This window comes from Camelus dromedarius, chromosome 16, assembly GCF_036321535.1.
Source record: "Camelus dromedarius isolate mCamDro1 chromosome 16, mCamDro1.pat, whole genome shotgun sequence".
In the NCBI taxonomy this organism is placed as follows: domain Eukaryota; kingdom Metazoa; phylum Chordata; class Mammalia; order Artiodactyla; family Camelidae; genus Camelus; species Camelus dromedarius.
This window is the reverse complement of record NC_087451.1, coordinates 22,881,248-22,909,239: the sequence shown is the minus strand read 5'-3', so window position 1 is coordinate 22,909,239 and position 27,992 is coordinate 22,881,248. Positions and strand designations below refer to the sequence as shown.

The 27,992-nt window shown below is 52.6% G+C and overlaps 2 protein-coding genes across 5 annotated transcripts in view; one reads left to right on the top strand and one right to left on the bottom strand.

Annotated features, from left to right (window-relative positions):
• Window positions 1-21: 21 nt before the first annotated feature.
• On the top strand, window positions 22-26,578 carry ELAC2 (elaC ribonuclease Z 2). The gene is made up of 24 exons (XM_031467592.2): window positions 22-287; window positions 845-895; window positions 1,017-1,087; window positions 1,821-1,885; window positions 3,939-3,996; window positions 5,098-5,166; window positions 6,020-6,097; window positions 7,258-7,316; window positions 16,077-16,135; window positions 16,222-16,294; window positions 16,896-17,008; window positions 18,427-18,522; window positions 19,359-19,497; window positions 19,582-19,667; window positions 20,715-20,833; window positions 21,818-21,914; window positions 23,127-23,265; window positions 23,512-23,550; window positions 23,683-23,792; window positions 24,240-24,339; window positions 24,416-24,536; window positions 24,636-24,714; window positions 25,203-25,347; window positions 25,716-26,578. The coding sequence occupies exons 1-24, from the start codon at window positions 55-57 to the stop codon at window positions 25,935-25,937; spliced, it is 2,421 nt and encodes an 806-aa protein (XP_031323452.2). The 5' UTR covers window positions 22-54; the 3' UTR covers window positions 25,938-26,578.
• Window positions 26,552-27,992, bottom strand: part of ARHGAP44 (Rho GTPase activating protein 44) — a 102,482-nt gene continuing 101,041 nt past the window's right edge. For 3 of the 4 annotated variants that reach the window (XM_031467587.2, XM_031467588.2, XM_064495276.1), the window contains one exon: window positions 26,552-27,886. In XM_031467587.2, the coding sequence (XP_031323447.2) occupies window positions 27,747-27,886 (140 nt within the window). In that variant the 3' untranslated portion in view covers window positions 26,552-27,746. The remainder of the gene's footprint in view (window positions 27,887-27,992) is intronic. The other variant, XM_064495275.1, reaches the window with a different exon arrangement.

Genomic DNA, 27,992 nt, shown 5'->3' with positions numbered 1-27,992 from the left:
CGGCGCACACAGACGGAGGCGGCCGGCTGCGCTCGGGCCGCGAGGAGGCGGCGCATGTGGGCTCTCCGCTCGTTGCTGCTGCTGCGGGCCGCGGCCGGGCGCACCATGTCGCAGGGGCCCGCCCGCCGCCCGCGGCCGCCCAAGGACCCGCTGCGGCACCTGCGCACGCGGGAGAAGCGCGGCCCGTCGTGGGAGCCCGGGGGCCCGAACACCGTGTACCTGCAGGTGGTGGCGGCCGGCGGCCGGGACGCGGGCGCCGCGATCTACGTTTTCTCCGAGTACAACCGGTCAGTGCGCCGCGCCGGGGGCGGCTGGCCCCGCGGGTCCCCTTGCCGAGCCGGGCCCCGCCGGCCTGCGTGCAGCACCGGGGCGCCTCCCTGCGCCTCGTTCCTCCGCTTCACGGTGTGGGTGCCGGGTCCTCGACTCCCTGCATCCTGCGTCTGTGTGGTTCTCGGAGGCCCCGGGGCACTCCACACTTGTGTATGAGCGTTCCCTCCCCAGCCCGGGACCGAGTGCCCACCTGGAGCTCTCTAGCCGCACCCCGTCCCGTGCTTCCCGACACTCGGGCCCCATAGTTGGGCGTGCGGGTTGGGCAGGTCCGCTGGGGCGGTGATGGGGACAGGACCCACCTCGCCCCAGCACTAGCTGTACAGGCCCCAGCTCCCTCCCCGCCTCTGCTGAGGAGGGTTCAGACCCAGCGTCCCGGTAGCAGAGATGCAGCCGGTAGCCCAACATGGGTATTTGGTGGTTTCCCCCCTCGGCGTGCGACAAGGCATCTAGACGGTGGCAGAGGTTTTACAGACTCGAATCTCCTGACTGTCTCCTCCAATGCTCGTTCTCTCAGGTATCTGTTCAACTGTGGGGAAGGCGTCCAGCGACTGATGCAGGAGCACAAGTGAGTCAACATTTTCTTGTGGGGTGGACGTGATTATGCGGCTTGAGGCAGGAGGGTTTTTAGAGAGGAAGAGAAGGTCCCTGGTCTGTTCCGTCTTCCTTAAATGTTTTCTTTTTCTTAGGCTGAAGGTGTCACGTTTGGACAACATATTCCTGACCCGAATGCACTGGTATAATGTTGGCGGGTTGTGTGGTGAGTGTATTCTTTTTGAGGTCAGAGGTTGGAGGGGAATCTCTAGGATTTTAACCTGCCTCCCCCCCCCCCCCCATTCTTTTATTTGCCAGTCTTTGGAGTCCAGGGGAGCTGGAGTCATTTATACCAGCCCAGTCCTCTGGGGCAGGGAGCATTGAAAGTGTGACTCAGAGGAGTAGACTTTTAACGGGGACGCTGCTTTTAGGCGGTACCAGCCGCCTCCTTTACTGAGTCGCTGGACCCGCTCTGGGACGTCACCTGGAGAGTGTAGTGGTAGTGATTACAGGAAGTATAATTACCATTGGGACCATCAGCTGCACACAGATGCCCACTCTCCAGGTCACCCCGTTTATGCCCATCAGTTAGGAAGGTCAAGATTGTTTTGCCATCATATTCTGTACGATGTGTGCAGTGGGTAGGAACCAGTCTCACTCATGGAGCTGAGAGGTGAGCAAGGAGGCGCCCAGAGTGCAGAATTTTTCTGGCCTTCCTTTGACTTGCTGTGGTTGTGCAGCCTCCGTCCCTCACCTTGGTATCAAGTCCTGCCCGTTTCAGGGGCATTTGAGTGGTGGTTGGTGTCCCTCCAGCCTCTGGCCAGCACCACTTTGCTCTGCACGTGGTCCCTAATGACTAGAAGCTGGAATGAGGAGAAAAAGAGCCTGTTAAGTCAGGAGCATGCTTTCTGGCGGCAGTGGCAGGTGATGAGAGATTTGATTTTATTCGTCCTTTTTAGGAATGATTCTGACTCTAAAGGAAACCGGGCTTCCAAAGTGTGTGCTCTCTGGGCCTCCACAACTGGTGAGTCTCTCCTGACTCAGCTGTCAAAGCTGACCCCCCCCCCCCCCCGTTTTAATGTGAATAGCAAGCATTTCCATCTTTCCACATCAGTCCTCTGCCCTCCAGAGATAACTGGTGGTGGAGTAAACATTTCACCTTTTTTTTTTTTAAACATTTTTTATTGATTTATAATCATTTTACAATGTTGTGTCAAATTCCAGTGTTCAGCACAATTTTTCAGTCATTCATGGACATATACACACTCATTGTCACATTTTTTTTCTCTGTGAGTTATCATAACATTTTGTGTATATTTCCTGTGCTATACAGTGTAATCTTGTTTATCTGTTCTACAATTTTGAAATCCCAATCTATCCCTTCCCGCCCTCCACCCCCCTGGCAACCACAAGTCTGTATTCTCTGTGAGTCTATTTCTGTCCTGTATTTACGCTTTGTTTTTGTTTGTTTGTTTGTTTTTGTTTTTTAGATTCCACATATGAGCGATCTCATATGGTATTTTTCTTTCTCTTTCTGGCTTACTTCACTTAGAATCATTGCACCTTTCAAGTGAAAGACGCCTGAGTCCAAAACCTCATTAACCATGTGATGTTGAACAAATTCCTTCCCTTGCTCTCAGAGCTGCTTCACCTGTGAAATGGCTCACAGGTGTTAAGGCTCAAATGAGTGCCCGCTCGAGGGAGGGTATAGCTCAAGTGGTAGAGCGCATGCTCAGCACACAAGGGGTCCTGGGTTCAATCCCCAGTACCGCCTCCAAACAAATAAATGAATAAACCTGTTTAAAAAGATATCAGCTGCAAAGCACCGAATCACTTTAGGTATTTCACACCAGGGGGACACAGTATGTGTTAGCTTTTATTTATTTTTTTTACTTGAAGTACAGTGTGTCCATTTCTGATGTACAGCACAGTGTCCCAGTCTTGCATATACATACATATATTTTCATATTTTTTCCATTAAAGGTTATTACAAGATATTGAGTGTAGTTCCCCGTGCTATACAAAGGAAATTTTTTTAAAACTATTTTCATGTATAGTGGCTAATATTTGTAAATCTCAAACTCCCAAATTTATCCCCTCCCACCCTCTTTCCCTGGTAACCATAAGATTGTTTTCTAAGTCTGAGAGTCTGTTTCTGTTTTATAGATGAGTTCATAGTGTCTTATTATTTATTTATTAAGCTTCAGACATCTTCCCACCTTCCAAACCTGCTTACTGCACTATTGAGAAGTTGTGTGCACATTGTTAAAACCACTAAATGTAAGGGTTCATTTCCCAGTTCCTGAGATAAAAGGCACCCAGTCTCCAAGCCCTGTAAATTCTGTTTGCAGAGTAATGCCTCACACCCCTCCCCGTGTCTCCTCCTCCTGCGATCGCTTCTCACGCCCGCGCTGGCCTCCCTGGGATCATCCACCAGAGTGGCCAAGTGGCCTTGGTCAAGCATAACTGCAGGCAGGTCCCTTCCATCCTAAAACCCTTGAGGGTCTCCACTGCAGTACAGTCCAGACACCTCAGTGTGGCCCCCAGCTCCTGCGGGCCTGGCCCCGCCTCCCAGGCGTATGTGTCCCCATCACCCCGCGGGCTGCATGGCTTACTCAGCTCTTCCTGAAGGCCCTTCCCATATTAGGGCTTCGTCCATACGCCTCCCCCCTCTCACCCGGCCTGTGTCCTTCTGAACTCAGGGCTCGGCTAACAGGTGTCTGCTCAGGAGCCGCCCCAACTCCCTAGACAGGCTGGAGCCCAGCCTGGTGACCAGTGACTGTCGGTTTGCAGCACACAGGGTGAGGCTGCTGCTAGTTGCCGTTTGTCACCCCTTGTTTGATCTTTGTCTCCTGCCCTGGATTCCAAGTTTCATGAGGGCAGGGACCCCATGCACTGCTGACTCCTTGGCGTCTGACGTGGTGGACACCCCTGAGATACTTGTACGGAGGATGTTCAGGACACCTTCTGAGCTGTGTTTGATGTTGGTGCCTTTGCTTCCTCTCATGTTCTTGAATGTGTGGCTGTGGCCTCCATTTGTAACCCTGACTGCTCACTTTTTTATTTCTCTTTCGTAGGAGAAGTATCTAGAAGCTATCAAAACATTCTCGGGGCCATTGAAAGGAATAGACCTGGGTATGTGCTTGATTATGCTGAATCGTCTGCTGTTTTTTTTATGTGTCCCAGTCTCTTACATTAGAATCCGTAAGGGGAGGGCACAGCTCAGTGGTGAAATGCATGCTTGGCATGCACAAGGTCCTGGGTTCGAACCTCCATTTAAAAAAAAAAAACCTAATTGCACCCCCCCCCCCAAAAGTTAAAAAAAAGTCCATATCCATAAAAGTAACTAAACCTTAGAATCAAGTGCTTCATCCATTTGTTTCCACACGCACACCAGCTCTGAGGCTTGAGGGGATGGGCTCGCCGGCCTCCCAGTGCTGCACGTGAGCTTGTGTCTCTTTAAGTATCAGTTTCTTTTTCAGCGGGGAGTCACCAGCGATCAGAGCAGGTCTTCTCATTTGGCTGTCGTGAATTTTTTTTTATTATATTTTTATTGAAGTATAGTTAGTTTACAATGTGTCAGTTTCTGGTGTGCAGCACAGTACTTCAGTTCTGTAGAAACATACATATATTCGTTTTCATGTTCTTTTTAACCATAAGTTACTACAACGTATTGAGTATAGTTCCCTGTGCTCTACAGTATGAACTTGTTGTGTATCTATTTTATATACAGTAGTTAGTATCTGCAAATCTCGAACTCCCAATTTATCCCTTCCCACCTGCTCCCCCCCCACCTCGTAACCATAAGATTGTTTTCTTTGTGACTCTGTTTCTGTTTAAGTTTGTTTTGTTTTTGTTTTTAGATTCCATATATAAGTGATACCATATGCTACTTTTCTTTCTCTTTCTGGCTTACTTCACTTGGAATGATGATCTCCAGGGCCATTCATGTTGCTGCAAATGGCATTATTATTTTTTATGGCTGAGTAGTATTTCATTGTATAAATATACCACAGCTTCTTTAGCCAGTCGTCTGTCGATGGACTGTCTTAAATATTAATGGCTGATGAAAAACACATTTTTTCTTCTTTTCTAAATCTTTTAATTTACTCAGAACTTCTGATTTTCAGTGCAGATTCCCATCAAAGTTCCAGAGCATTTCAGTTGCTTGTGGGTGGTGATCTGGAGGGTGGATTGTCACACAGCACAGTCACTGTCCTGTGGTCTCTCCTGCAGCCGTGCGGCCCCACTCTGCACCAGAGTACAAGGACGACACAATGACCGTGTTCCAGATCCCCATTCACAGTGAGTGTGAGCTGTGGGCCCAGGGCAGGAGGGGCGTGGGTGGAAAGAGAAGCTGCACTAGCACTGGCCCTGTGCGCCTGATCCTGTGTTCTGAGCAGGATGAGTCCATTTAGCTGGGGAATTAAGCATGGTCCCTGCCCTTGAGGCCCTGGTAACAGTGGGAATGGCCACGTTGAACGTGCAGGTGGTGACTGAGTGCACTACAGCCGGCTCTCAGGTCTGCCGGTTTCTGCTGGGGTTTATTTGCCTCTGATGCTAGGGCTTGGGAGAGGTTTGCACAGATAAACCATGTTATAAATACCAATGGCAGCCTCGTGGAAGCATTGTTAGGGGGTCAGAAGGGCTCACGAACCTTCTCAGATCCCAGGGCCAGGTGGTGTGGTCTGGACTTGGAGATGCAGTCTGCAAAGAGGTGACTGCCGTGGCTGTGAGAGGCCATGGGTTGTCCTCTGGTCTGGGTTTTCCCCACTGAGAGAGGAGGGTAGGGTGGTCAGGATGTTTCCTGGGCAGCTCACTGGTCTGATGCTTGCCACGTGCAGGAGGGGTGCAGGTGGGGGCCCCCAACCAAGGCCAGAGGGGCCCGGGACCAGGTGTCTTCCACCAGGCCCCTTGTGTGACAGGTCTGTGTGTGGCGGGTGATGTTAGCCAGTAAGCCGGCCAGCCCCACACTCCCTGTCCACACGCACGGTCAGTCCCTGCCAGTCAGGCTGGGGGCTGAGTGGGGCTTGCAGACGGGGATGATCGAGGCCAGGTGGGGCAGTGACTAGGGGCTTGGCTCCCCCCCCCCAGAGCTCGGGCTGTGGCTGTGACTGTCCTGGCGTGGACTAACTCGCTCGTTTACCCTGCCACCCAGGTGAACGGATCAGTGGGACGCACCAGAGCCCAGAGCGGCTGAGCCCAGAGCGCTCTCCGGACGCTGGATCTGCTAAAGGTGGGTGGCCCGTCCAGGGGTCGTGGTGCCAGGAGTCTCGCCCTGCCTCCTGCTGCTCTGCGTTCCTGTCTTCACCACAGGAAAGCTCTGCTTGCAGGACAGACACTCTTTTGTTGTCCGTTAGGACTCGGCTGTGGGGCGGGTGAGGCTGGTTGTTGTGAAGGTGGCTGGCCCGGGGCTTTAGGGGCCACCTGCAGCCCTGGGTGGCCCCAGACTTTGGGCTCAGTTTACCCAGAGGAGGGCATGGCCTGCAGATTGGTTGCCGCAGAGGCTTCTGTGTTTCTCTCTCTATTTGGTACAAAATTACTGTTTCTTTCATTGTGAGATACAAACCGTTAGATCTTTACAATTAATTAGAGTCTTTGGATTTTTTTTTGCGCTCCCATTTCACGTGTAGCAAGTCAGTATCATCCCCAAGTCAAGATCACTTCTTTGTATGTGAACCCACCCAGTTTACGGAACTGCACACCCAGAGAGGAAGCTCCCTCGCAGTTAGCGTCAGCACCCCAAGGAAGGTGCGGTGAATTTTTTTGGTTTCTCATGAAGGCAACAGGAATGCAAGTTAATTTTTCATTAGTGCAGAAACTAACTGCCAAGCTGATGAGTCACCTCAGTGAATGGATTTGCCCCTTCCCTTCAAGGACAGCCTACTAGGAATCTGAACTGAGGTTCCAAGAGGAGCTGTATCCGCACAGCTTGAGGCTGCAGGGGTCAGGGCTGAGCACGGCTGATAAGTTCCTCTCTGTGCCCCAGGGCCGTGTCCACCTGATGGCTGAGAAGGGGCCGGCCCTGTGGGCCCCCCCCCCCACGTCGCCTCTGCAGCCCTGTAGTTTTTGTGTTTTTCCCACATTATGCTTGTTTGTAAAGCACACCGCAGCATTCTTTTTTCCCCCTCTCTTCTCCACTTCTAGATAAAATGTGTCATTTTTTAAATGTTTCACTTGCCGTTCTGAAGTTTTTCTGGTTGGAGTTGTGCATTTATGTTTACTCAGATCTCGACAGGAGCAGGAAAGAGAGCAGCCCTGCCTGAGGAGGAACAGGGGCGCGCCTCCGGCCTCGCCCCAGGGCGCTTGTGTCCAGCTGTGTGCAGTCAGCCGAGGTGTCAGACACCTGGGCACCTGCGCCTTCCCCGTGTCATGACTTGCTTTGTTTTTCCTCAGGTGTTGGCCAGAGGACACTTGGCAGGGACCCCTCCTTGGTGGTAGCCTTCGTCTGCAAGGTAAGTGCCTGGCGGTGGCCCCGTGTGTGACGTGACTGGCTTCCGGTGAGTTGAAGGCGGCAGCTCCGAGTCACGTGTGCTCGGAAGAGGTAGATGCCCTGTTTCCCAGGAACCACCTGTGCTTGAGCCTTCCAGCCAGAGCTGCTCTGGCGACACGGCTTTGATGTTTGGCTATAATCCTCCGTCTGGGACTTGAGAAGTCATTAAAGGCTATTTTTCTGACCTCTTCAGCTCTGTTTTAGTTTATATCATCTCACTGTAGTTGCTAAGCTGCTAACATTGGACTAATTTTAATATTGGCTAGCATTCACAAAGGCCTAGATTGGTAAATTTGAAGTTGGTCAAATTCTATGTAAATGTTATTATTACAGTAAGATATTTTTCAGATCTAATGGTCTGGTTTTAGTGGGGCTTCCTGTTTAAATTTTGTTACAACAGAATCTCCAACAAACACTTTTGATAAGTCTTGGGTAAGTTTGGTAGGACTACATTGGTTTTTTTTGTGGGTGTTAATTTTTTTTAAAGAAATATATTTTATTTAAAACTGACGTGATAAAGTTGATTTTTAAATATATGTGTAATTTTTATCCAAATTTTAACACCAAGTGAAAACAATTACAAAGGTCAGTAGTAATATTAGTTATTAGTTGCAAGATCATTGCCAGTATCACTCCCAACAACTTAATTAGATCATAAGGTTTATAAAAATTAAGCACTGTTAAAAAAAAAAATGTTAAACACCGTTGCCAATAGACTTGTTACTTTGTGGGTCTGAATTTTTAGGCAGCAAAATAATCTCTTAAAGCCGTTTCCGTGGTGATCTTGAGTCGCAGTAGGTCCTTGCTCAGTCGAGGGCGCAGCCTGACTGGACCCGCGGTGCCACCACTATCCTGGGAGCCGCAGGCCGTGTCCCCTCCCTGCTGTTGCTGCTGGCACTGCGGCCCCTTTCCCGCTTCTGTGAATCTGCTGCTCCTCAGCTGAGGGCTGGGAAGGCGGGAGAACGAAGCTGGCTCGAGCTCTGGGAGGTGTGGAACGTCGGCTCCTTGCGCGGGCCTGGGCTTCGGGGCCTCCTGCCCGCCGCATCCCTGGAGCAGCCCCCTCCAGGGGCTGAGCTCGGCCCGCGGTGCGGGTGCTGCCTGCCTTGGGCCCGGAGGTGCTGTTCCGCGGTGGAGACGATCCGCTCTCCCCCAACCCCCGTTTCACGGCGTGGGTCTGTGGGCACCGCCGTTCGTCAGTGTTGCCGTCGAAAGGCGTCGTCTCGGTTCTGCCACCTGGCGTCAGGGGCACATGCTTAAGCTCTTATTGTTCCTCGAGGATAGAGTTTTCCAAGACGGGAAATTCTAGAATCGTAATAAGGCTTTAGGACCCAAACTGGAGACTTCACCCTGAGAGCAGTTCTGTTTTTAAGTGCAGAATGACAACTGTGAGGTTTTGTGATATGGCTGTTGTTTTCCCTTTTGGCATAGCGAGAGGACACTGGACGTTTTCAGTTGTAACTTTTCTCTGGTATAAAAGCAACAGCACAGCTTTGCGAAATCTGTGAGAAGTAGAGGAGAAAGGGCATCTGCACTCACCGCCCTGGCCCTGGAATGCCGTGTGGCTTCTGGGATCTTTTTGTGTGTGTGTGCCCTTATTTTTAAAACATTTTTTTACATTCCACCTATAAGTGATACAGCATTTTTCTTTCTCTTTCTGGCCCACTTCACTTAGAATGACCATCTCCAGGTCCATCCATGTTGCTGCAGATGGCATTATTTTATTCTTTTTTTATGGCTGAGTAGTGTTCCATTGTATATATGTACCACATCATTATCCAGTCATCTGTTGATGGACATTTGGGTTGTTTCTATGTCTTGGCTATTGTAAATAGTGCTGCTGTGAACATTGGGGTGTATGTGTCTCTTTGAATTTTATTATTCTCTGGGTATATGCCCAGAAGTGGGATTGCTGGATCACATGGTAAGTCTGTTTTTAGTTTTTTAAGGAACCTCCATACTGTCCTCCATAGTGGCTGCATCAGTCTACACTCCCACCAACAGTGTAGGAGGGTTCCCTTTCTCCACACCCTCTCTAGCATTTATCGTTTGTAGACTTTTTAACGATGGCCATTCTGGCTGGTGTGAGGTGATACCTCATTGTAGTTTTGATCTGCATTTCTCTGACAATTAGCGATGCTGAGCACTTTTTCATGTGCCTTTTGGCCATTTGTATGTCTTCATTGGAGAATTGCTTGTTTTGGTCTTCTGCCCGTTTTTGGGTTGGGTTGCTTGTTTTTTTGATATTAAGGTATATGAGCTGTTTGTATATTTTGGAAATTAGACCCCTGTCAGTCGCGTCAATTGCAAATATTTTCTTCCATTCTGTAGGTTGTCTTTTTGTTTTGTTGATGGTATCCTTAGCTGTGCAAAAGCTTTTAAGTTTAATTTGGTCCCATTTGTTTATTTTTGCTTTTACTTCTGTTACTCTAGGAGCTGGTTCAAAGAAAAACATTGATGTGATTTATGTCAGAGTGTTCTGCCTGTGTTTTCCTCTAGAAGTTTTATAGTATCTCATCTTACGTTTAGGTCTTTAATCCATTCTGAGTTTATTTTTGTATGTAGCGTGAGGGAATGTTCTAATCTCATTGTTTTACAAGCAGCTGTCCAGCTTTCCCAGCACTACTTATTGAAGAGACTGTCTTTTCTCCATTGTGTGTATTCTTGCCTCCTTTGTCATAGATTAATTGACCATAAGTGTGGGTTTATTTCTGGACTTTCTATCCTGTTCCATTGATCTATGTGTCTATTTTTGTGCCAGTACCATCCTGTTTTGATTACTGTAGCTTTGTAGTATAATCTGAAGTCAGGGAGCATGATTCTCCAGCTTCATTCTTCTTTTTCAAGATTGTTTTGGCTGTTTGGGGTCGGTCTTTTGTGTTTCCATACGAATTATAACATTTTTTGTCCCAGCTCTGTGAAGAATGTATTGGTAATTTGATAGGGACTGCACTGAATCTGTAAATTTTAACAATATTGATTCTTCCAATCAAAAAACACAGTGTATCTTTCCGTTTGTTTATGTTGTCTTCAGTTCCCTTCATCAGTGTCTTACAATTTTCGGCACCCAGGTCTTTTGCCTCCTTGGGTAGGTGTATTCCGAGGTGTTCTGTTCTTTTTGGTGCAGTGGTAAATGGTGGTGTTTGCTTAATCTCCCTTTCTGCCATTTTGTTGGTTAGTGTATAGAAATGCAACTGATTTCTGTATATTAATTTTGTACCCTGCAACTTTGCCAAATTCATTGATGAGTCCTAGTAGTTTTCTGGTCACTTCTTTAGTGTTTTCTGTGTATAGTATCATGTCATCTGCAAACAGTGAGTTTTACTTCTTCGTTTCCAATTGAGATTCCTTTTATTTCTTACTCTTCTCTGAGTGCTGTGGCTAGGGCTTCCAAAACTATGTTGAATAAAAATGGTGAGAGTGGGCATCCTTGTCTTGTTCCTGATCTCAGAGAGGATGCTTTCAGCCTTTCCCCATTAAGTACGACGTTAGCTGCAGGTTTGTCACATGTGGCCTTTATTATGTTGAGGTATGTCAGTCTGTGCCCTCTTTCTGGAGAGTTTTGATCATAAATGGATGTTGAATTTTATCAGAAGCTTTTTCTGCATCTATTGAGATGATCATATGGTTTTTATTCAGTTTACTAATGTGGTGGATCATGCTGATTGATATGCGTATATTGAAAACTCCCTGCTTCCCGGGGACAAATCCCACTTGATCGGGGTGTATGATCCTTTTAACGCATTGTTGGAGTCGATTCGCTAGTATTTTGTTGAGGATTTTTGCATCTATATTCATAAGTGATACTGGGCTGTAATTTTCCCTTTTTGTGATATCTTTGGTTTTGGTATCAGAGTGAAGGTGGCCTTATAGAATGAGTTTGGAGGTGTTCCTTCCTCTGCAGTTCTTTTGAATAGTTTCAGAAGGATAGGTGTTAACTCTTCTCTAAATATTTGGTAGAATTCACCTGTGAAGCCATCTGATCCTGGACTTGGGTTTGTTGGGAGGTTTTCAGTCACTGATTCAGTTTCAGTGCTGGTGATTGGTCTGTTCACATTGTCTTCCTGGTTCAGTCTTGGCAAATTGTACCTTTCTAAGAAATTGTCCATTTCTTCAATGTTGTTCTTTTTGTTGGCATTTAGTTGCTCATCCTCTTGTGATCCCGTGTATGTCTGTGGTGTCGACTGTAACTTCATTCCCTTCTGATTTTATTAATTTGGGCCCTCCCTCTTTTTTTTCTTGAAGAGTCTGACTAAAGGTTTATCAATTTTGTTTATCTTTTCAGAGTTACCTTTTAGTTTCATTGATCTTTTCTGGTTTTTTAGTCTCTATTTCAGTTGTTTCTGCTCTGCTCTTTATGATTTCTTTTCTTGTACTAACTTCGGGGTTTGTTCTTTCTCCAGCTGCTTTGGGTGTAAGGTTAGGCTGTTTATTTGGCATTTTTCTTGTTTCCTGAGGTAGGCTTGTACCGCTATAGACTTCCCTCAGAACTGCCTTTCATGTGTCCCAGAGGTTTTGGATTGTTGTGTTTTCATCTCAGTATTTTTTGATTTCCTCTTTGATTTCTTCTGAGATCCATTGGTGGTTTAGTGGCGTATTGTTTAGCTTCCACGTGTTTGCAGTTTTTGCAGTTTTTTCTCATAGGTGATTTCTAACCTTATAGCATTGTGATTGGAAAAGATGCCTGGTATGATTTCAATTTTCTTAAATTTGCTGGGGCTGGCTTTGTGGGCCAGCATGTGGTTGATTCTCGAGAGTGTTCCATGTGCACCTGAGAAGAACATGTATTCTGTTGTTTTTGGGTTGAATGCTCTAGAGATACGTTAGATCCATCTGGTCTAATGTGTTATTTAGGGCCTGTATTTCCTTATTGGTCTTCTGTCTGGATGATTGATGCAGGAAAAACGGACATGGGGCATGGGGAGGGCCATGTCCCAGGCCTCGGTTGAGTCCCTGGGATGCCCCTTGCCAGGTGTGGGTCCTTGGCTTCACGCAGGAAAGAATTCAAGAGCGAGCCACAGTTGAGTAAAGGTTGATTTACTTAGAGAGTCACATACTGCATAGGGTGTAGGCTGTTTGAAAAGGCAAGACAAAGGCCATGAGGTGTGGGGTTAGGTGCTAAGGTTAAAGTAAAAGTAGATACACACTCCATAGACAGTGCCAGAGGAGGGAGCGAGAGAGCGGCGTGGTGGTGCCAGCTCTTATGGGCTTGGTAGCTTCGCACCCTGCGAGTGGGAGGACTATTCCAACTGCCCTGGGGAGGGGGCTGCGGTTCCCAGAAACTGGGCCACCCCCCACTCTTTGACCTCTTGTGGTCAACCTTGGGACTGGCAGGTGCCTGTGGGCGTCTTACTTATCATGCTAATGTGTTATGAGCATATAATGAAGCCCAAGGTCTACTGGACGTCAAACCTCCTACCATCTTAATCTTCAAGGCCACCTGGGAGTTGAATCTTCCACCATTTTGGTGCTAATGCTGCCATTCCTTGAACGGCTGTGCCTGCCCCCTCCCCTCCTGTCCCATGTCCGTCGGTGTAAGTGGGGTGTTGAGGTCCCCCACTGTTACGGTGCTGCTGTCGATTTCTCTTTCACGTCTGTTAACAGTTGTCTTGCACGGAGGTGCTGCTGTGTTGGGTGCGTGTGTGTTCGCAGCTGGTGTGGGGCACTACTCAGTGTCCTTCTTTGTCTCTTGTAACAGTCTTTATTTCAGAATCTGTTTTGTCTGATACAAGTATTGCTCCTCCAGCTTTTCTGGTTTCCGTTTGCGTGGAATACCTTTGTCCGTCCCCGTACTTGCAGCCCTTACGTGTCTCTAGCTCTGAAGTGGGTCTCTTGTAGACAGCATATATGTGGGTCTTGTGTTTGTATCCATTCAGCCAGGCTGTGTCTTTTGGTTGGAGCATTTAATCCATTTACGTTTAAGGTAATTATTGATAGATGTGTTCTTACTGCCATTTTGTTCATTGTTTTGACTTTGTTTTTGTAGGACTTTTTTTTTTTTTTTTTTCCTTTCTTTTCTCTTTTCTTGTGCTTTGATGACTATACAAGTTCCTTTAGCATTTGTTGTAATGCTGGTCTGGTGGTGCAGAATTCATTTAGCTTTTGTTTATCTGTGAAGCTTTTGATTTCTCTGTCAAATCTGAATGCGAGCCTTGCTGGATAGAGGATTCTTGGTTGTAAGTTTTTCCCTTTCATCACTTTAAATATATCGTGCCACTCCCTTCTGGCCTGAAGGGTTTCTGCTGAAAAATCAGCTTATAGCCTTATGGAAGCTCCCTTGTGTGTTATTTGTTGCTTTTCTCTTGCTGATTTTAATATTTTCTTCATATCGTTAATCTCTGTCAGTTTGATGACTGTGTGCCTTGCTGTGCTCCTCTTTGGGTTGATCCCGCGTGGAACTCTCTGCGCTTCCTGGACTTGGGTGACTTTTTCTTTCCCAAGTTAGGGAAGTTTTCAGTTATTCTCTTTCCAAAAATTTTCTCAGGTTCTCTCTCTCTTCTCTTTCTGGGACCCATATAATGTGAGCATTAGTGCACTTCACATTGTCCCAGAGTTCTCTTAAACTATCCTCATTTCTTTTCATTCTTTTTTCTGTTCTGCAGTAGTGATTTCCACTAATCTTCTAGCTCACTGATCCATTCTTCTGTCTCATTTAGTCTATTCTTGGTTCCTTCTAGTGTGCTACTCATTTCAGTGATTTTATTCTTCAACTCCGTTTGGCTGTTCTTTTTATTTTCCAACTCTTTGCTACAGAGTTCATTCTGTGCACCTACACTTCTCTTGAGTTCTCTGAGCATCTTCACCATCATCATTCTAAACTCTTTTCTCAGGTAAATTACCTATCATCTCATCATTTACTTCTTCTGAGATTTTACCTTATACCTTGTCCTAGAAGATAATCCTCTGCCACCTCAACTTGTCTGTCTTTCTGTTTGTATTTTTAGGTAGGTTAGTTATGTTTCTCAACCTTGGAGAAGTGGCCTTCTGTGGGAGGCGTCCTATGTGTCCCAGCAGTACAGTCCTCTTGTCACCCAGGAGCCAGGGGCCAGCCGGTCCTGGTCCCAGTGCCTGTGTTTGTGGACTCCTTCCACAGGCTTTGGGATTGTTGTTTTCTTATTTCTGGTATCTGCCCACTCATGGATGAGGCTGGACTAGAGGCTTACGTAGGTTTCTGGCAGGAGGAAGCTGGTGCCTGCCCACTGCTGGGTGAAGCTCGGTCCTGGACCTCTGGTGGGTAGGGTCCTGTCTAGAGGCCTTTGTGGCTCAGGAAGTCTGCTGATGGGTGGGGCTATGTTCCCACCCTGTATGTTGTTGGGCCTGAGGCTTCCCTGCAGGCTGTTGGGCGGGGCTGGGTCTTGGTGCTAATGATTCGATCAAGATGTCAGCCTCCGGGAAAGCCCCTGTCGATGAACACTCCCGGAATGTCTGCCACCGATTTTTTTTGTCCCCTGGGTGAGCCACAGCCGTCCCCTACCTCCCCATGAGACCTTTCAAGACCAGCAGGCAGGTCTGGCCCAGGTTCCTGTGAAATCACTGCCTCTTTTCCCTTGGACCTGGCACACATGAGATTCTGTGTACGCTTCCTAAGAGAAGGACGTCTCTGTCTCCCCCAATCCCTGGGGCTCCTGGAGTTAAGCCCCCCTGTCCTTCACAGCCAGATGTCCTGGGCTCTCCTCCCAACGCCAGGACCCGGGCTGGGGAGCCTGACGTGGGGCTCAGGGCTCTCACTCCTATGGGAGGGCCTCTGTGACTTAATTATTCTTCAGCTTGTGGGTTGCCCACCAGAGGGATGGGGCCCAGTTATATCGTGAGCCCACCCCTCCTACTGTCCTGCTGTGGTTCCCCCTCTGTATTTCCAGTTGAAGCAGATCCTTTTTGCCAGGCTCTAGGCTTTTTTCTTGATGTCTGTTTAGCGATCGGTTGTGGTTCTGTTGTGGCGAGGAGAGGCGAGCTTTTCTTTTAGACCGCGTGTTCTGGTGAGGTTCCTCGAGCGGTTACCCCACCAGTGCAGGATGATAAAACAATAGTTTGTCTCCTCCAGGTGCCTGAAGGCTACTTTTTATTTGTTATGGAAATGGATTACGTTTTATTAAACGTGTAAGGAGTTAATGTTGGGAAATAAAACAGCATGATTTGAAATCATTCAGCTTTTAGCACTAAACTAATTTCAAAACTAATGATTAAAACCAAGCTTTGTGCTCCTTTCACATTGAAGAAGGACGAGTTATTCAAACAAGCGAGCATCAGACTAATCCTGAGGATTTCCTGTACTGTTAATAACTTTGGTTACTAAGCTATGTAGGTAATTGGATCTTCAAGCTCCTCCAAAAGACACTTGATTGAATGTTTATTTTAAATCATTTAAAAACATTGTTGGTTGGATATAACGTAAGAGAAGAAATTCGTAGCGTTGCTTGTAGGGTTATTCCTGTCATTAGAGTCTACTTTACATTTCGTAATGTTAAAAGGGATGTGTTTTCCATACATGTTTTCAAAGAACTGCTGAGTTGTGGGCCCGAAAAGGTTATAGTGTAAGAGAAATATTTTAATACCTTTAATAAAATGTGCTCTGAAGAATTTTTTATTAAATTGTAAGGTAAAGAAGAATGTATTCTTAAAAACCTGTGAGAAATTAAAATAGGTTACTCTGCAAAAAACCAAAACAGAACAAAAACAAAGTTTTGTCATTAGTCCCTGAAGTAACATTTAGTTCTCCTTGTTGCAGCTCCACTTGAGGAAGGGAAGCTTCTTGGTCCTCAGAGCAAAGGAGCTGGGCCTCCCAGTGTGAGTGGCGGGACAAGTGGGGCCTCGCTGGGCACGCCCTGTTCACAGAGCCCCGCCCCTCACCGAGGCCCCGCCTCTTGTTTCAGCGGAACAGCTGCCATCGCGCCCATCATCGCTGCTGTCAAGGATGGGAAGAGTGTCACTTACGAAGGAAGAGAGGTGAGCTGCCCTGCTGTCATTGTGTCCGCAGTGCCAGGCGGGGCCTGGCCACTTGGACAGAGTCACTGTTGGCTTTGGGCCCTGCAGACAGCGCTCCTGAGAGCCGTGCACAGCTTGGACTTCATCCCTTAGCTCAGTGATAAAATAGGGTCTCTTGTCTAGACTTGTCCTGCATCAGCACTGATGTGGTGGGGCATTTCTGTAAGTTGTCTCTTCAGGATTTGGGGGCCTCCTAATAGAATGGATGCTTTGCCTTGTCCTGGAGCTCAGGGTAGACCCTGCAAGGATGGACTGGAGGCGCATGGCCCAAAGAAATGACACCACATTGTTTCCAAGATGTAAGGATGTTCAGACCAGTGGCTGCAGGCCTGGGAGAGCCATGCACGCCCACAGGGCTGTCGGCTGCTCCAGGTGTGAGATGCTCCCTGCAGGTTAGCCGCCTGCGTGGGGAGCAGAGAGAGCGGGGGAGCGGGAGGTGATCGTCACGCTGGTGCTTCTCAGGAGACTTACGCAGTGTTGACAGTGGACTGGAGGGCCTTGCCCTGTGTCCTCTGAGCTGTGACTGCTCTGGGAGCACACAGCGACCCCAGTGGTTTCACAGATCTTGCCTGAAGAGATCTGCTCGCCTCCGGATCCCGGGATCGCTTTTGTCGTGGTGGAGTGTCCAGACGAGGGGTTCATTCAGCCCCTCTGTGAGAATGCCGCCTTCAGGAGGTAAGAGGGTCTCCGGGCTGAGAGGTGGGCGCCAGCACTGCCCAGGAGCCCAGCCCGCACCGACTCGGTCCCTCGCCTGGTCTGCGGCCACCTGGGCTGGGGAGCCCACCGGGCGGGCCGTGCCGAGGACAGCTCCGTCCTGCCAGCAGGATGTCCTTAGTGATGGTGGTTGGTGGGCTTCTTGCTGTCCACAGCCATGAAGTGGAATCAGAAGGGATTGAAAACCAGAGAGACTAGAAATTACTGGCCAGTCAGAGTTCTAAGTCCTGGACAAGCTCCAGAATTTTCTTGAGTTCTCACTAATGCCCCAGATCATTATTTGGGTTGTTTTTACCTTTTAAAGGAGTTTCCTCCATTTAAACTGTTTTGCATCTACTGAGGTGGGAGGAGGCGTTTAGGACAGTCTTGGCCGAGGGTGGGGTCAGGGGACACTCTCAGCCTGGGGACATCTCAGGACTGGGTCCTGAGGTCGTTCGTCTTCCCTGAGAGGTGGCCCGACCTGCATCTCGGCTTATGCCTTAGCGGGGTATCTGACCCACACGGTGGAATGTTTTAATTTCTCTCCCACTTTTTTTTTTTTTTTTTTTTTTGTGGGGGGGGAGGTAATTATCGCTCCCATTCTTAATGGTCTGTTCTGGCCATGTTTTTCCTGTCCCGAGTTTTGTGTATCTGCACTTTTTCGCATTTTGTTTTATTCTACTTAGTGCAACAGTCCCTTTGGGCAGCTACAGCTCTTTTAAGTTAGTGTTAGAAGTTCTTCGCAAGAGCCACCCTGTTCCCTTCTGGGGCGCCTGGTGGCGCAGGCTCTGCACTGTAATCCCGCGTGTGATGGCACGTCATGGCACTGTGACACACGAGCTGATGGCCGCGGGCACTGCTGCGTCACCGGCAGGTTCACATCAGGTTTCCATCACAGCCCGCAAACCTGCACACCTGCCCGTGCTCTTGTTGGGGGAGGGGCGGTAAATTTTTTTAAATGGAAAGGAAGGAAACAATGTCAGTAAGGGACTATCTCGAAACAGTTGAAATTACATGTGATTTTAATTTTTGTACTTGTGTCTCGGCCTTCCTCTGGAAGGGGGTCACCAGGGTGGAGTCAGGTACAGGGATTTGTTGGAAGAGAGGCCTTGAAAGACGAGGGAGGGTCAGGGAGAGCGAGTGTCCTGCTGGCAGGTCTGAGCCCTGTGACGGGAGTGGGGACGGGAGGAGCCGACTGTGCTGCAGGGCCCCAAGAGAGGCGGGGCCCATGGGAAGCCCCAGAGCTGGCCCGGACAGGGGGCGACCTGGACAGCCTGGCGGGGTGGTGGGTGCAGCCGTGGGCTCACACAGTCCTGCCCCTCGCCCCTAGTCCCTGATCTGCATGATGCCCTGAGTTTGTATCACTTCACACAGCAGAGCCCCTGCTTCCTTCCTCCCAGCTACCAAGGAAAGGCTGAAGCCCCCGTGGCCCTGGTGGTTCACATGACTCCGGAGCATGTGCTGCTGGACAGCAGATACCAGCAGTGGATGGAGAGGTAGGGAGCTCGGCCTGAGGACAGAGACCCCTGCACTCCCCCTACTCCGTTCAGCGCTGCCTGCTGCCTCCTCTGCCTGAACTCTTGGGGGCCACACCCTCGTAAAGACAGGCACCACTCAGGGGGCCGTGGACACACGTTCTGCTGGCCTGGTGCTGGCTCCCTGTCAGCTCTCACCCTCCATGCTCCCTGCCTCTGCTGGTGATGCTGTGTGCATCCTAACAGGAGTCGCGAGTGTGGAGCAGAAGCTGCAGTGTGTTGAGCCCTCGCTGCCCATCAGGCGGCTATTAACACTCCTCACTCTCTCCCATCTTCCAGTGACCCACACCAGTGACAGGGAGGGTGGGTCCCACTCCTTGCTTTGTTGGCCAAGGCCAGTCGGGGGTGGGGGAGGGAGTTTCTGGGGTTGGACACAGGGCGCGAGGTGACAGTGTGGGGTGCTCCCTTCACCCCTCCCTTGGCGGCTCCCCTTTACTGACCTCGGTCTCTTCCTTTGGGGTCTGAATCCTCACATCCATCACCTATTTTCGTCTGATTCTGCCTTTCCTTCCATCCGTGCTCCTGTGTCTCCAAGTCCCCACCTGTGGGCTCCTAATACCGAAACTTTCCTTGTCTTTACCCATATTCTTTCCAACAGGCCCCAAGGCGTTTGGGTCTGGAGAGACTCCGGACTTTGAGACGGGGAGTGGGGCTGAGCTTGGCCACGCAGGGCCGTCTCCGGATGGGTCACCTATTCTCTTGAATGCTTCCAGCTGCCTGATGGCCCCGGTCCCGGTGCTGCCCCTTCTGCAGGAGTGCCCCCAGAAGGATGCTATGCTGACTGTCTGTTGTCTTAGATTTGGGCCTGACACCCAGCACCTGGTCCTGAACGAGAACTGCACGTCGGTCCACAACCTCCGCAGCCACCGGATCCAGGCGCAGCTCAACCTCATCCACCCTGACATCTTCCCTGCGCTCGCCAGCTTCCGCCCGCAGGTAGCATCTGCGGCCACGGCTCCGGCCCCACCGGCAGCATTGCCCTCCGCCTCCCACCCACGAGCGTGGCTCTGTCTCTTGCAGGAAGGGAGCACCGCGGCCGGTGTGCCCATGGTCCGGGGCGAGTGTCTGCTCAAGTACCAGCTGCGGCCCCGGCGGGAGTGGCAGAGGTCTGTGTGGCGCGGGCTTTGGGCGAAGGGCCGGGGGTCTGTGTCTTGGGCTCTGCCAGCCTTGTGGTCCCTGTCGCAGCTCCTCAGCTGCATCGGAGCAGTAGAGCCACAGACGATACGTAGTTAACAGAGTGGCCGTGTCGCGGGGGAGACGGTCCCCTGGGCAGGCCGATTCCCATCTGGGCGGGGGAGATGGGGCAGCTTCTGTCCTTTCTAAAGGAGTTTTCCCTGAGGACGGCCACACGCGCTCGTTGTTTTACAACATGGAAAGTAAGTGTAGGATGAGGACCACCCACGGTCCCGTCACCCTGCAGCAAGGGCTGCTGACGTGTGTGCTTTTTAACTTGGAGCACGTGGGGTGTCCCCCCTGCATCGTGTTGAGGTGTCCTCGGCATTCCCGATAGGGGTGTTTACTCATTTTCAACTTCTTGCTATTAATGAGAAGGTAAGTATCTCACATGTAAACCTGTGAGTAGAATTCTGTTCCCTTGTGCTGATGCTTAGCTGTGGGGTCCCAGGTCAGAGCGGCACTGCTTCAGGGACCTGATAAACTAAGTTGCTGCTTGGACAGGTGCTTACTGCCTGCATCTTTGGTTTTTTAAATCTGAATAATTACAAGCGTCCTTTCCGCCCCGTAGTGTCTGTGTTAGAATAGACCATGTTCTAGACTGTGGCTGGCTGCCTTGTGCTGTTGTGTTTCCCCCTCCCCCGGCCCCAGGGGATGCTGGAGGCTACTGGTGTCCAGTGAGAGGTCAGGGAGGCTGTGTAGGCCCTGCCCCCAGCCCCAGCAGTGCCAGGTCGTCCCACTCTGAGCTGAGAGGTTCCGAGTTGCTGGAACTGTTCTGAACTGGCGCTGAGACCCACTGAGCTGGGGAAGGCTCTGCGAGGTGGGAGAACAGAGCTGCCCCAGGTCAGGCTCCTAGTCTTCAGTCTTGATTTGAAAGCACTTTCTGCAGACGGTCCCCAGGGGTTGATTCTGGAGAACTGAGGTGCTTGCTGGAGGCCACCTGCTCCCTCGCGTCACCTGAGATGCCTTCCTCCCTGCAGGGATGCTGTTATGACGTGCAATCCCGAGGAATTCATAGCCGAGGCCCTGGAGCTGCCCAACTTCCAGGACAGCGTGCGGGAGTACCGGAGGGCGGCGCAGGACGGCCCGGCCCTGGCAGGTGAGCCGGCCAGCACTGCCTCTCCCCTGGCCGGTGTCCTCCCGCAGGCCTGGGCACAGCACTGCGTGGAGTGTCGGCCTGGCCCCCTCCAGCGCGCTGTAATTGTTTAAGGGGCTTCTCTGTTCGTTGCTTAATCACCAGGGCTTGCCCCCACCTAGACAGTTAGGTTGGAACATGAGGTGAAAGGGCCTAGCTCTCTTATGAGAGACAAGCTGAGCTGAGCGCGGCAGTGCTGGGACCTCCTGCGAGACTCTGGACACAACTCGGGGTGGGGACACTTGGGGTCTAGTCCTGGCTTTGCTGTTAAGGATCCATGGAAGATCCTGGCCACGTCACTCACCTGTGGGGCCTTCACTGCCCCATCAGGAAGAGCAGCTCGGGAACTTCGTGACCTCTTTCCCAGTGTTATTTTCAGCTAACGATGTAGAGGTGGGTTTCAGGTTTAATCCTGTCAGCACCAGGCACCACCTGTGTTCCCGCAAGGCGCCTTCCCTGGCTGTACTTGCCTCGGTTTGCATGTTGAAGGTCCACTTAGGTCATACCTGCACAGTCACACCTTGGGCCGCGGGAGGGGCCTAGGCCTCAGAACCACCACGTCTCCCTGAGTGAATCCCAGCTCTGCCTCTTCCCCTCCGGAGAGCTGACCCTCTGCGCCCGCTTTGTCCCCTGTGAAGTAGGGCGTCTCCTCCCCACGGGGCTGTGTGGGCCTGGGGTTAAGGCCAGTGCAGGGTGGACGCCAGCCTCTGCTCTCCTCCCTGGGCAGCCAGCCCCTCTCCCTGGCCCTTACGCGAGGATCTTGGCCAGGTTGGGCCACCAGCCCCCTGGGAAGCTGCACTTCCTCGTCTCGTGGCCAGATGCTGGCTCCTGGAAGACACGAGCTCTTTGATGTGGCTTTTTATTTTGAGAACAGAGGAGTGTATTAGGCTGCCCTGCTGTAGACAGCTGCGGGCCACAGACATGAGGTGCCCGTGTGTTTTTCCACAGAGGAAAGAAGCCAGTACCCAGAAGTCGTCTTCCTGGGAACAGGGTCCGCGATCCCCATGAAGATCCGGAATGTCAGCTCCACGCTTGTCAACATCAGGTGTGGCTCCTCAGCAGGAGGCCTTCGGCCCAGGAACGGCCAGTTCTCTAAATGCGCCTGGGGCCCCGCGCCACCAGGTTGCCAGCCGGTACCGCAGGCGAGAGCCTGGAGGCTGCTCTTGGCCAGAGCACCCGGGCGAGGGGGCGGGCGATACGCTGTCTTCTGGCTGAGCTCACTTGGACTTGGGGGAGTTGCTGGAGCTGGTGACGCATTCTGTCTCGTCTCTGCATAAATTAGTGACCTGCTGTGTGCCCCGCCTCTTGCGGAGAAAAGATCTTAGTTCTCACATTAACTCTGTGAGGGAGTGGCTGACCAGCCCCCATCTCCCGCCCGCTGGTGCAATGGGTCCTGGGCCCCCGCAGCCGGGGGTGGTGAGCTCTGTGTCGCACGGCCCCCTTCACACACGGTTCCGCCGTGTGTGAAGCGGCTTCTGGGTTTCTGCACTTGTTCTGTGCTCAGCCCCAGGACTGGACAGTTTTCAGTTGGGTTTGCTGGGTGTCATTTGTCCATGGGAGATGGACCGAGGGTGCTGGGAAACGGGTCTGCAAAGGAAGCCAAGCCACCAAGTTCCAGGCTCGATTTTAAGTTTTGCTTTGTCCCCTTGATGCTGGTGGTGGATGGTAACAACCAAATAATGCACTGAACATGCACAGCGATTACCCCCGCCCGGTAGCAGAAACCATGGGTGTGGGGGGTGTTTCTCTTGTGACGGAGGAATGTCCCTAAAGTGGCTCCAGCCTTTCCTAGAGCGCAGATCTCAGTGAAGACAGCCCCCGGGGGCGGGGTGGCCCTGGGCTGCCCTCCCTGCTCAGGTTCCCTCTCGAGTCGGCTTCTCCCAGGGGAGGGATTGGAAGGCCCGAGGGAGCCGAGCTCTCACCAGCCAGAGCCCCGAGTGGCCTGTGCCCTGGGCGAGCGAACGCGGGGCCGTCCGGCAGCAGCAGAGGTGGCGGCCACGTTCAGTCCAGCGGAACAGTCCTAAGTTCTGAGCGTTCGCGCCCTCTCAAGCATCTTTTAGGCCCCCAGCATCTGTGCAGCTCTGGGCCCTCCCCACGTGCCCCCCAGCGCTGGGGTCCCATGGGCCGGCTGCGGTCGCCCTCAGTTCCTGCACGCTCCTCAGGGAAGAGCCCGAGAGGTCACAGGAGGCGGTGCCCGGCGGCACCCGCTTCCCTGAGGTGAGACCGCCTCGCCCCCTCGCCCCCTCGCCCCCTGCAGCCCCGACACGTCTCTGCTGCTGGACTGCGGCGAAGGCACGTTCGGGCAGCTGTGCCGCCACTACGGGGAGGACGTGGACCGCATCCTGGGCACCCTCGCTGCCGTGTTCGTGTCCCACCTGCATGCGGATCACCACACGGTGAGGACCCCCTGTCCCCACGCCCACCTGAGCCTGGCTGTGCCGCCTGGCCGGGCGCTGGTCTCTTAGAAAGCCCAGGCGAGCGAGTGTCCTGTGGCACAGGGCCCCTCGGGCTGCTCCAAGCAGACCCCACCCCGAGGGGCCACTGGGTGGTTGGTGTTGGAGGGATGGTGGCCGATCGAGAGCCGGGGACCCAGCGCAGGAGTCGGGTGGGGACGTGGCTGACCGTGCCCCGCTCCTTCCCAGGGCTTGTTAAACATCTTGCTGCAGAGGGAGCGAGCTTTGGTGAGTCGGGCCTTGATTTTATTGCCGTCTTGAGTTTCCTCGGGTGACACACAGCCACATGCTTCTCGCTCCAAACTGTGTCCTTACGGAGCTTCCTGCCGTGGACTCGGCACTCTGACTTCACCGTTTCAGACATCCCTGGGAAAGCCGCTCTGCCCTCTGCTCGTGGTCGCCCCCGCCCAGCTCAGGGCCTGGCTCCAGCAGTACCACAGCCAGTGCCAGGAGGTCCTGCATCATGTCAGGTGAGCGTCTGTGTGGCCCGACCCGCAGGGCTGCAGTCCTCCGCGGGCGCCAGCTCCAGGCAGGTGCCTGGGCGGCTCGTGACGCCCCCTAGAGACCTTTCCCTCAGCGTGGCCACGGATGGTAGAGGAGCCTCGGGTCAAAACCTGTCAGACGGTTCCTGCTTTTAAGTGTTCCTTTTCTTTGACACACTTCTCAGCCCCCTTTTCAGTTCCATTCCTGAACGGTGGCTGCTCAAGGACCATCCACACCATGAGCCGGCTGCCGGGTCCTCCCTGTGGCTTTGGGTTTTGGTTTGGCTCTTAGCAGACTACTCTTTGCTGTCTCAGTGACTGATTTAAATTGCGTTTTTTAATAACGATGACTTTCAGTCTCTCCAGCTAGACTTGAACTTCAAATTTAAACATTTGGGGTTTTTCTTTTTTTAACTTCTGAATGTTTTTTCTTAGTGTTATTCCTGCCAAATGCCTTCAGAAAGGAGCCGAGGTCTCCAGCCCCGAAGTTGAAAGGTTGATTAGCTCGCTGCTGGGAGCATGTGACTTGGCAGAGGTAGGGGTGGACCCAGGGCGGGAGGGCAGGTGGGGCGCGGGGAACAGGCCTCAGAGCCGCGCACCTGCTCCTCCAGTTTCAGACCTGCCTCGTCCGGCACTGCAAGCACGCGTTCGGCTGCGCTCTGGTCCACTCGTCTGGCTGGAAAGTGGTCTACTCAGGGGACACCATGCCCTGTGAGGCTCTGGTCCGGATGGGTGAGTAGGGGCAGCCGCCTCTGGCTGTCACCCTGACACGCAAGTGCGTCATGGGGCCCTGGGTGGGGAGCTCTCTGGACACCTGTGCGTTTTCTCCAGGGAAGGACGCCACCCTCCTGATCCACGAGGCCACGCTGGAAGACGGTCTGGAAGAGGAAGCCGCGGAAAAGACACACAGGTAGCAGAGCCCATGTCACCCGCTCGGTCCCTCTCCATGGTGACACTGAGCAGCCTGAGGCCTCCAGGGACACGGGGCTCTCCTGCTTCTCACCAAAGGCCGTGGGGGCTTCTGTCCCGGGCAGTGCTCTCCTGGGCCTCCGCCTGCTTCTACAGAGCTCTCTGGGCAAGGCTCTGTAGGAGGCAGGCTCCTGAAAGAACGGGAAATCCACCCCAACAAGCTGGGAGCCTGGCGGGGGCGGGATCCTGGGCTTTTCAAGGAGAGTGTCATCCCAGGTGAAAAGCCCTCACCGGTGGGAGGTCTGACGGCCGGCACTGAGCCTGGGCTTCACGGGGGAGGGTGGGAGGAATCTGGCTCTTGGGTGGGTTTGTGGCAGTGACGTAGACACCTCCAGCCCCCTGGCTGCCCGAGTGGGGTGCGTGCAATGCCCTCCTTGGGGGTCCCGCCCTCTGCTGAGCTTCAGCCTTGGTCTGACCCTTTCTTTGCAGCACGACCTCCCAGGCGATCGGCGTGGGGATGCGCATGAAGGCGGAGTTCATCATGCTGAATCACTTCAGCCAGCGCTACGCCAAGGTCCCAGTCTTCAGCTCCGACTTCAATGAGAAAGTTGGAATTGCCTTTGACCACATGAAGGCAGGTTCCGGCAGGGTGGGGCGGGGACGCCCTCCATCCACATGCAGGCAGCCAGGCTCTGGCCAGCACAGGGCCTTCTGGACAGACGTTGGTGTCTGGCCTCTGGAGATAGTCCACTGAGCGCTTCTGAGGCCCAGTCCGTCCCCACAGTGAGGTCGTCTGAACCCCTCCTCTGCAGTAAAGCTGGTCCCGGCCCCTCAGAATGAAGGAGGGGCAGGTGGGGGAGCCTCAGGAGCCTGGTGTTCTGCCTGGGGTGCATCACCTCTCCTGAGCCCAGGCCTGGGAGGGCATCTCCGCCCCTCTGGTGCGAGTGCGCGGTTTCTTCCCTCCAGCCTCTCTGAGGCGTGTCCTCGTCTCTTACCTCGTAGGTCAGCCTGGGAGACTTCCCAACGGTGCCCAAGCTGATGGCACCGCTCAAGGCCCTGTTCGCTGGCGACATCGAGGAGATGGAGGGGCGCAGGGAGAAGCGGGAGCTGCGGCTGGTGCGGGCGGCCCTCCTGGCCCAGCAGCCGGACGGGGGCCCCCGGCAGAAGCGGGCCCCTGTAGAGCAGCCCCAGAGCCCCCTGAGCAAGAAGGTCAAGGTGCAGTAGCGATGCAGGTGGCCTGAAGATGGGCTGAGGCTCCAGGCGGGGACTGATCGGTGGAGAACGGCCACGCTGGCTTTGCAGACGTCGCCTGGAGAAGAACCGGGGAGCACTCACAGCTGCCCAGCCCGCCCCCGGGGGCGCTGGGCCATGGGTGTGAAGGCGCCGAAGTGAAGAGTCCATCTGGAACCTGAGCACTTGGCTTCGTCCTGGTGCCACCGCTGAGCCAGAGTCGCTGCATCACGCTGCCAGGTACCCAGTGTCCCCAAAGAGCCGCCACCCCTCAGCAGCGGCTCCGGGAACTTGAGCCTTCCTGTTGCTCGGGGCTGTAACGAGACAAGACTCACTCACTGGGCGTCCGGCGTGTCGGGACCGCGTGGGCGGGCTGCTTCGTCCTCCCTGGATTCAACAACAGAGGTGAGGGGCTGAAACTTGAGTTTTCAAAGATGCAGCTCACATTTGCATAATCTTCCCTCCTGCCACCCGGAGAATGTAAGCTGTAACATCTCAGGCGGTGAGAGACACGGACCGAGGACGGGACCGGCCGTGACCTCGAGTTTCCTCAAGTCCCGCGTCCCCGAGAGCTTGTTAGTAAAACAGGAAGCTAGGCCACGCTCAGGGATAATAAATCTATTTTAATAACATTACTTTTGACAACTATTTGTACATGTATTTAAAGGTAACTTCCAACCCCCAGGCTCCATGACAAATTGGGTGTGGAACTGCCCTGCCAGGAAGTGAGCACAGCCCTTCACAACAGGTTGCAAATCCCACAGTCGGAGGAGGGTTATTTTTACACTCTGTTGGGAAAAATAACGAAGCATTTAAATTTCTCATTGTACACCTGTACATTGATTGAGATTGGCTCAAATTAAACAAATATAGATTTCATATATACAAATATTATATCACGTATAGGTCTGTCATATCTATGGTAGAGGGTGGGATCGTAAGGTTGGACTCTGCATGCAAGACCCGAATCTGCTTCTCGCTCCCTTAGTCCCCAGGGTGACCAGGCTCCCCAGTGCCCTCTCGGCCCCCCTCTCTGAGAGTGGATGGGACTTCTGGAATGGGGGAGTGAAGCCCTCCACGCCTCAGGGCGCCGGCCTGGTTTCACCTTCCCCGTGCTTTGGGTAACAGAATTATTGCTATTCACTTGTGACCTCCAGAAAGAAGAGGCCACTCCTGGACCCCCTGCACTCAGGGCCCTGGGTGCCTGCCCCTGGGATCTTAGGGTGGGGGTGATTACTGAGTGACAGCTAATGCTCGGGGGAGGCATGGGCGCTACCTTCGGACCCTCCAGACACTCAAGATCATTTTTCAAATTCACAAATATAAAACAATAAGATAGTAAAGGGAGCGCCAACCCAGTGTGGAGAAGCAAGACAAATTTCATTTTAGCCATTTACCGTAGAGCCCACAGGTTAAGGTTCACCCTGGCCGGCCTCCTCGCTCTACACCACCAGGCTGACCACGCGGGACTCAACCCTGGCCATCAGTGCAGGTGGCAGGCAGCCCCCGGTCTGGACCCTCCACACCCCACCCTGCAGAGGATGTCACTGACCAGCAAAGCCTTGGACAGAGAGGGTGGTCGCTTGGCGTGGAGGCCGAAAGTGGATCAAAAGAGGCACAAAGTCAAAGGCAAAGATCAAACAAAAGGCCAGTTACCACCCAGAGGGAACGAGGAGGACCTGCACCAGCGACACGTGCCACACGGGTTTCTGCAGAAGTCCGACCTCGCGCCGGCAGTGACGGCGAGGAGCCAACGGAGGCGGGGCGGGCGGGCGGCCGGGCTGTATGTACACGCGCGTCGGGTCAGAGGGCTGTGCTCTCAGACTCCTCCTCCGAGTCCCTCTTCTCGGCCGCCGAGTGTCGCCGCACGTGCTCCAGGGGACTCAGGCGCAGTGTCGAGCCCAGCTCTACGTGGATGGAGGGGACGTCAAAGTGGACGAGATCTGGAAGGTGGCAGAGAGGTGGCTGAAAGGGGTTCCGGCCTGGGGTGGCATGGTCACTGAAGGGCCAGCCGTGTGGGGGCCTACTGCAGGGGCAGCGTAGCGCCGT

Excerpts from the sequence above, each read along its gene's own strand:
- ELAC2 (XM_031467592.2), top strand. The coding sequence starts at position 55 with ATGTGGGCTCTCCGCTCGTTGCTGCTGCTGCGGGCCGCGGCCGGGCGC. Across the intron at positions 16,136-16,221 it reads AAGGAGCTGGGCCTCCCAGT|CGGAACAGCTGCCATCGCGC; the intron begins GTGAGTGGCGGG and ends CTCTTGTTTCAG. Across the intron at positions 23,266-23,511 it reads TGCATGCGGATCACCACACG|GGCTTGTTAAACATCTTGCT; the intron begins GTGAGGACCCCC and ends GCTCCTTCCCAG.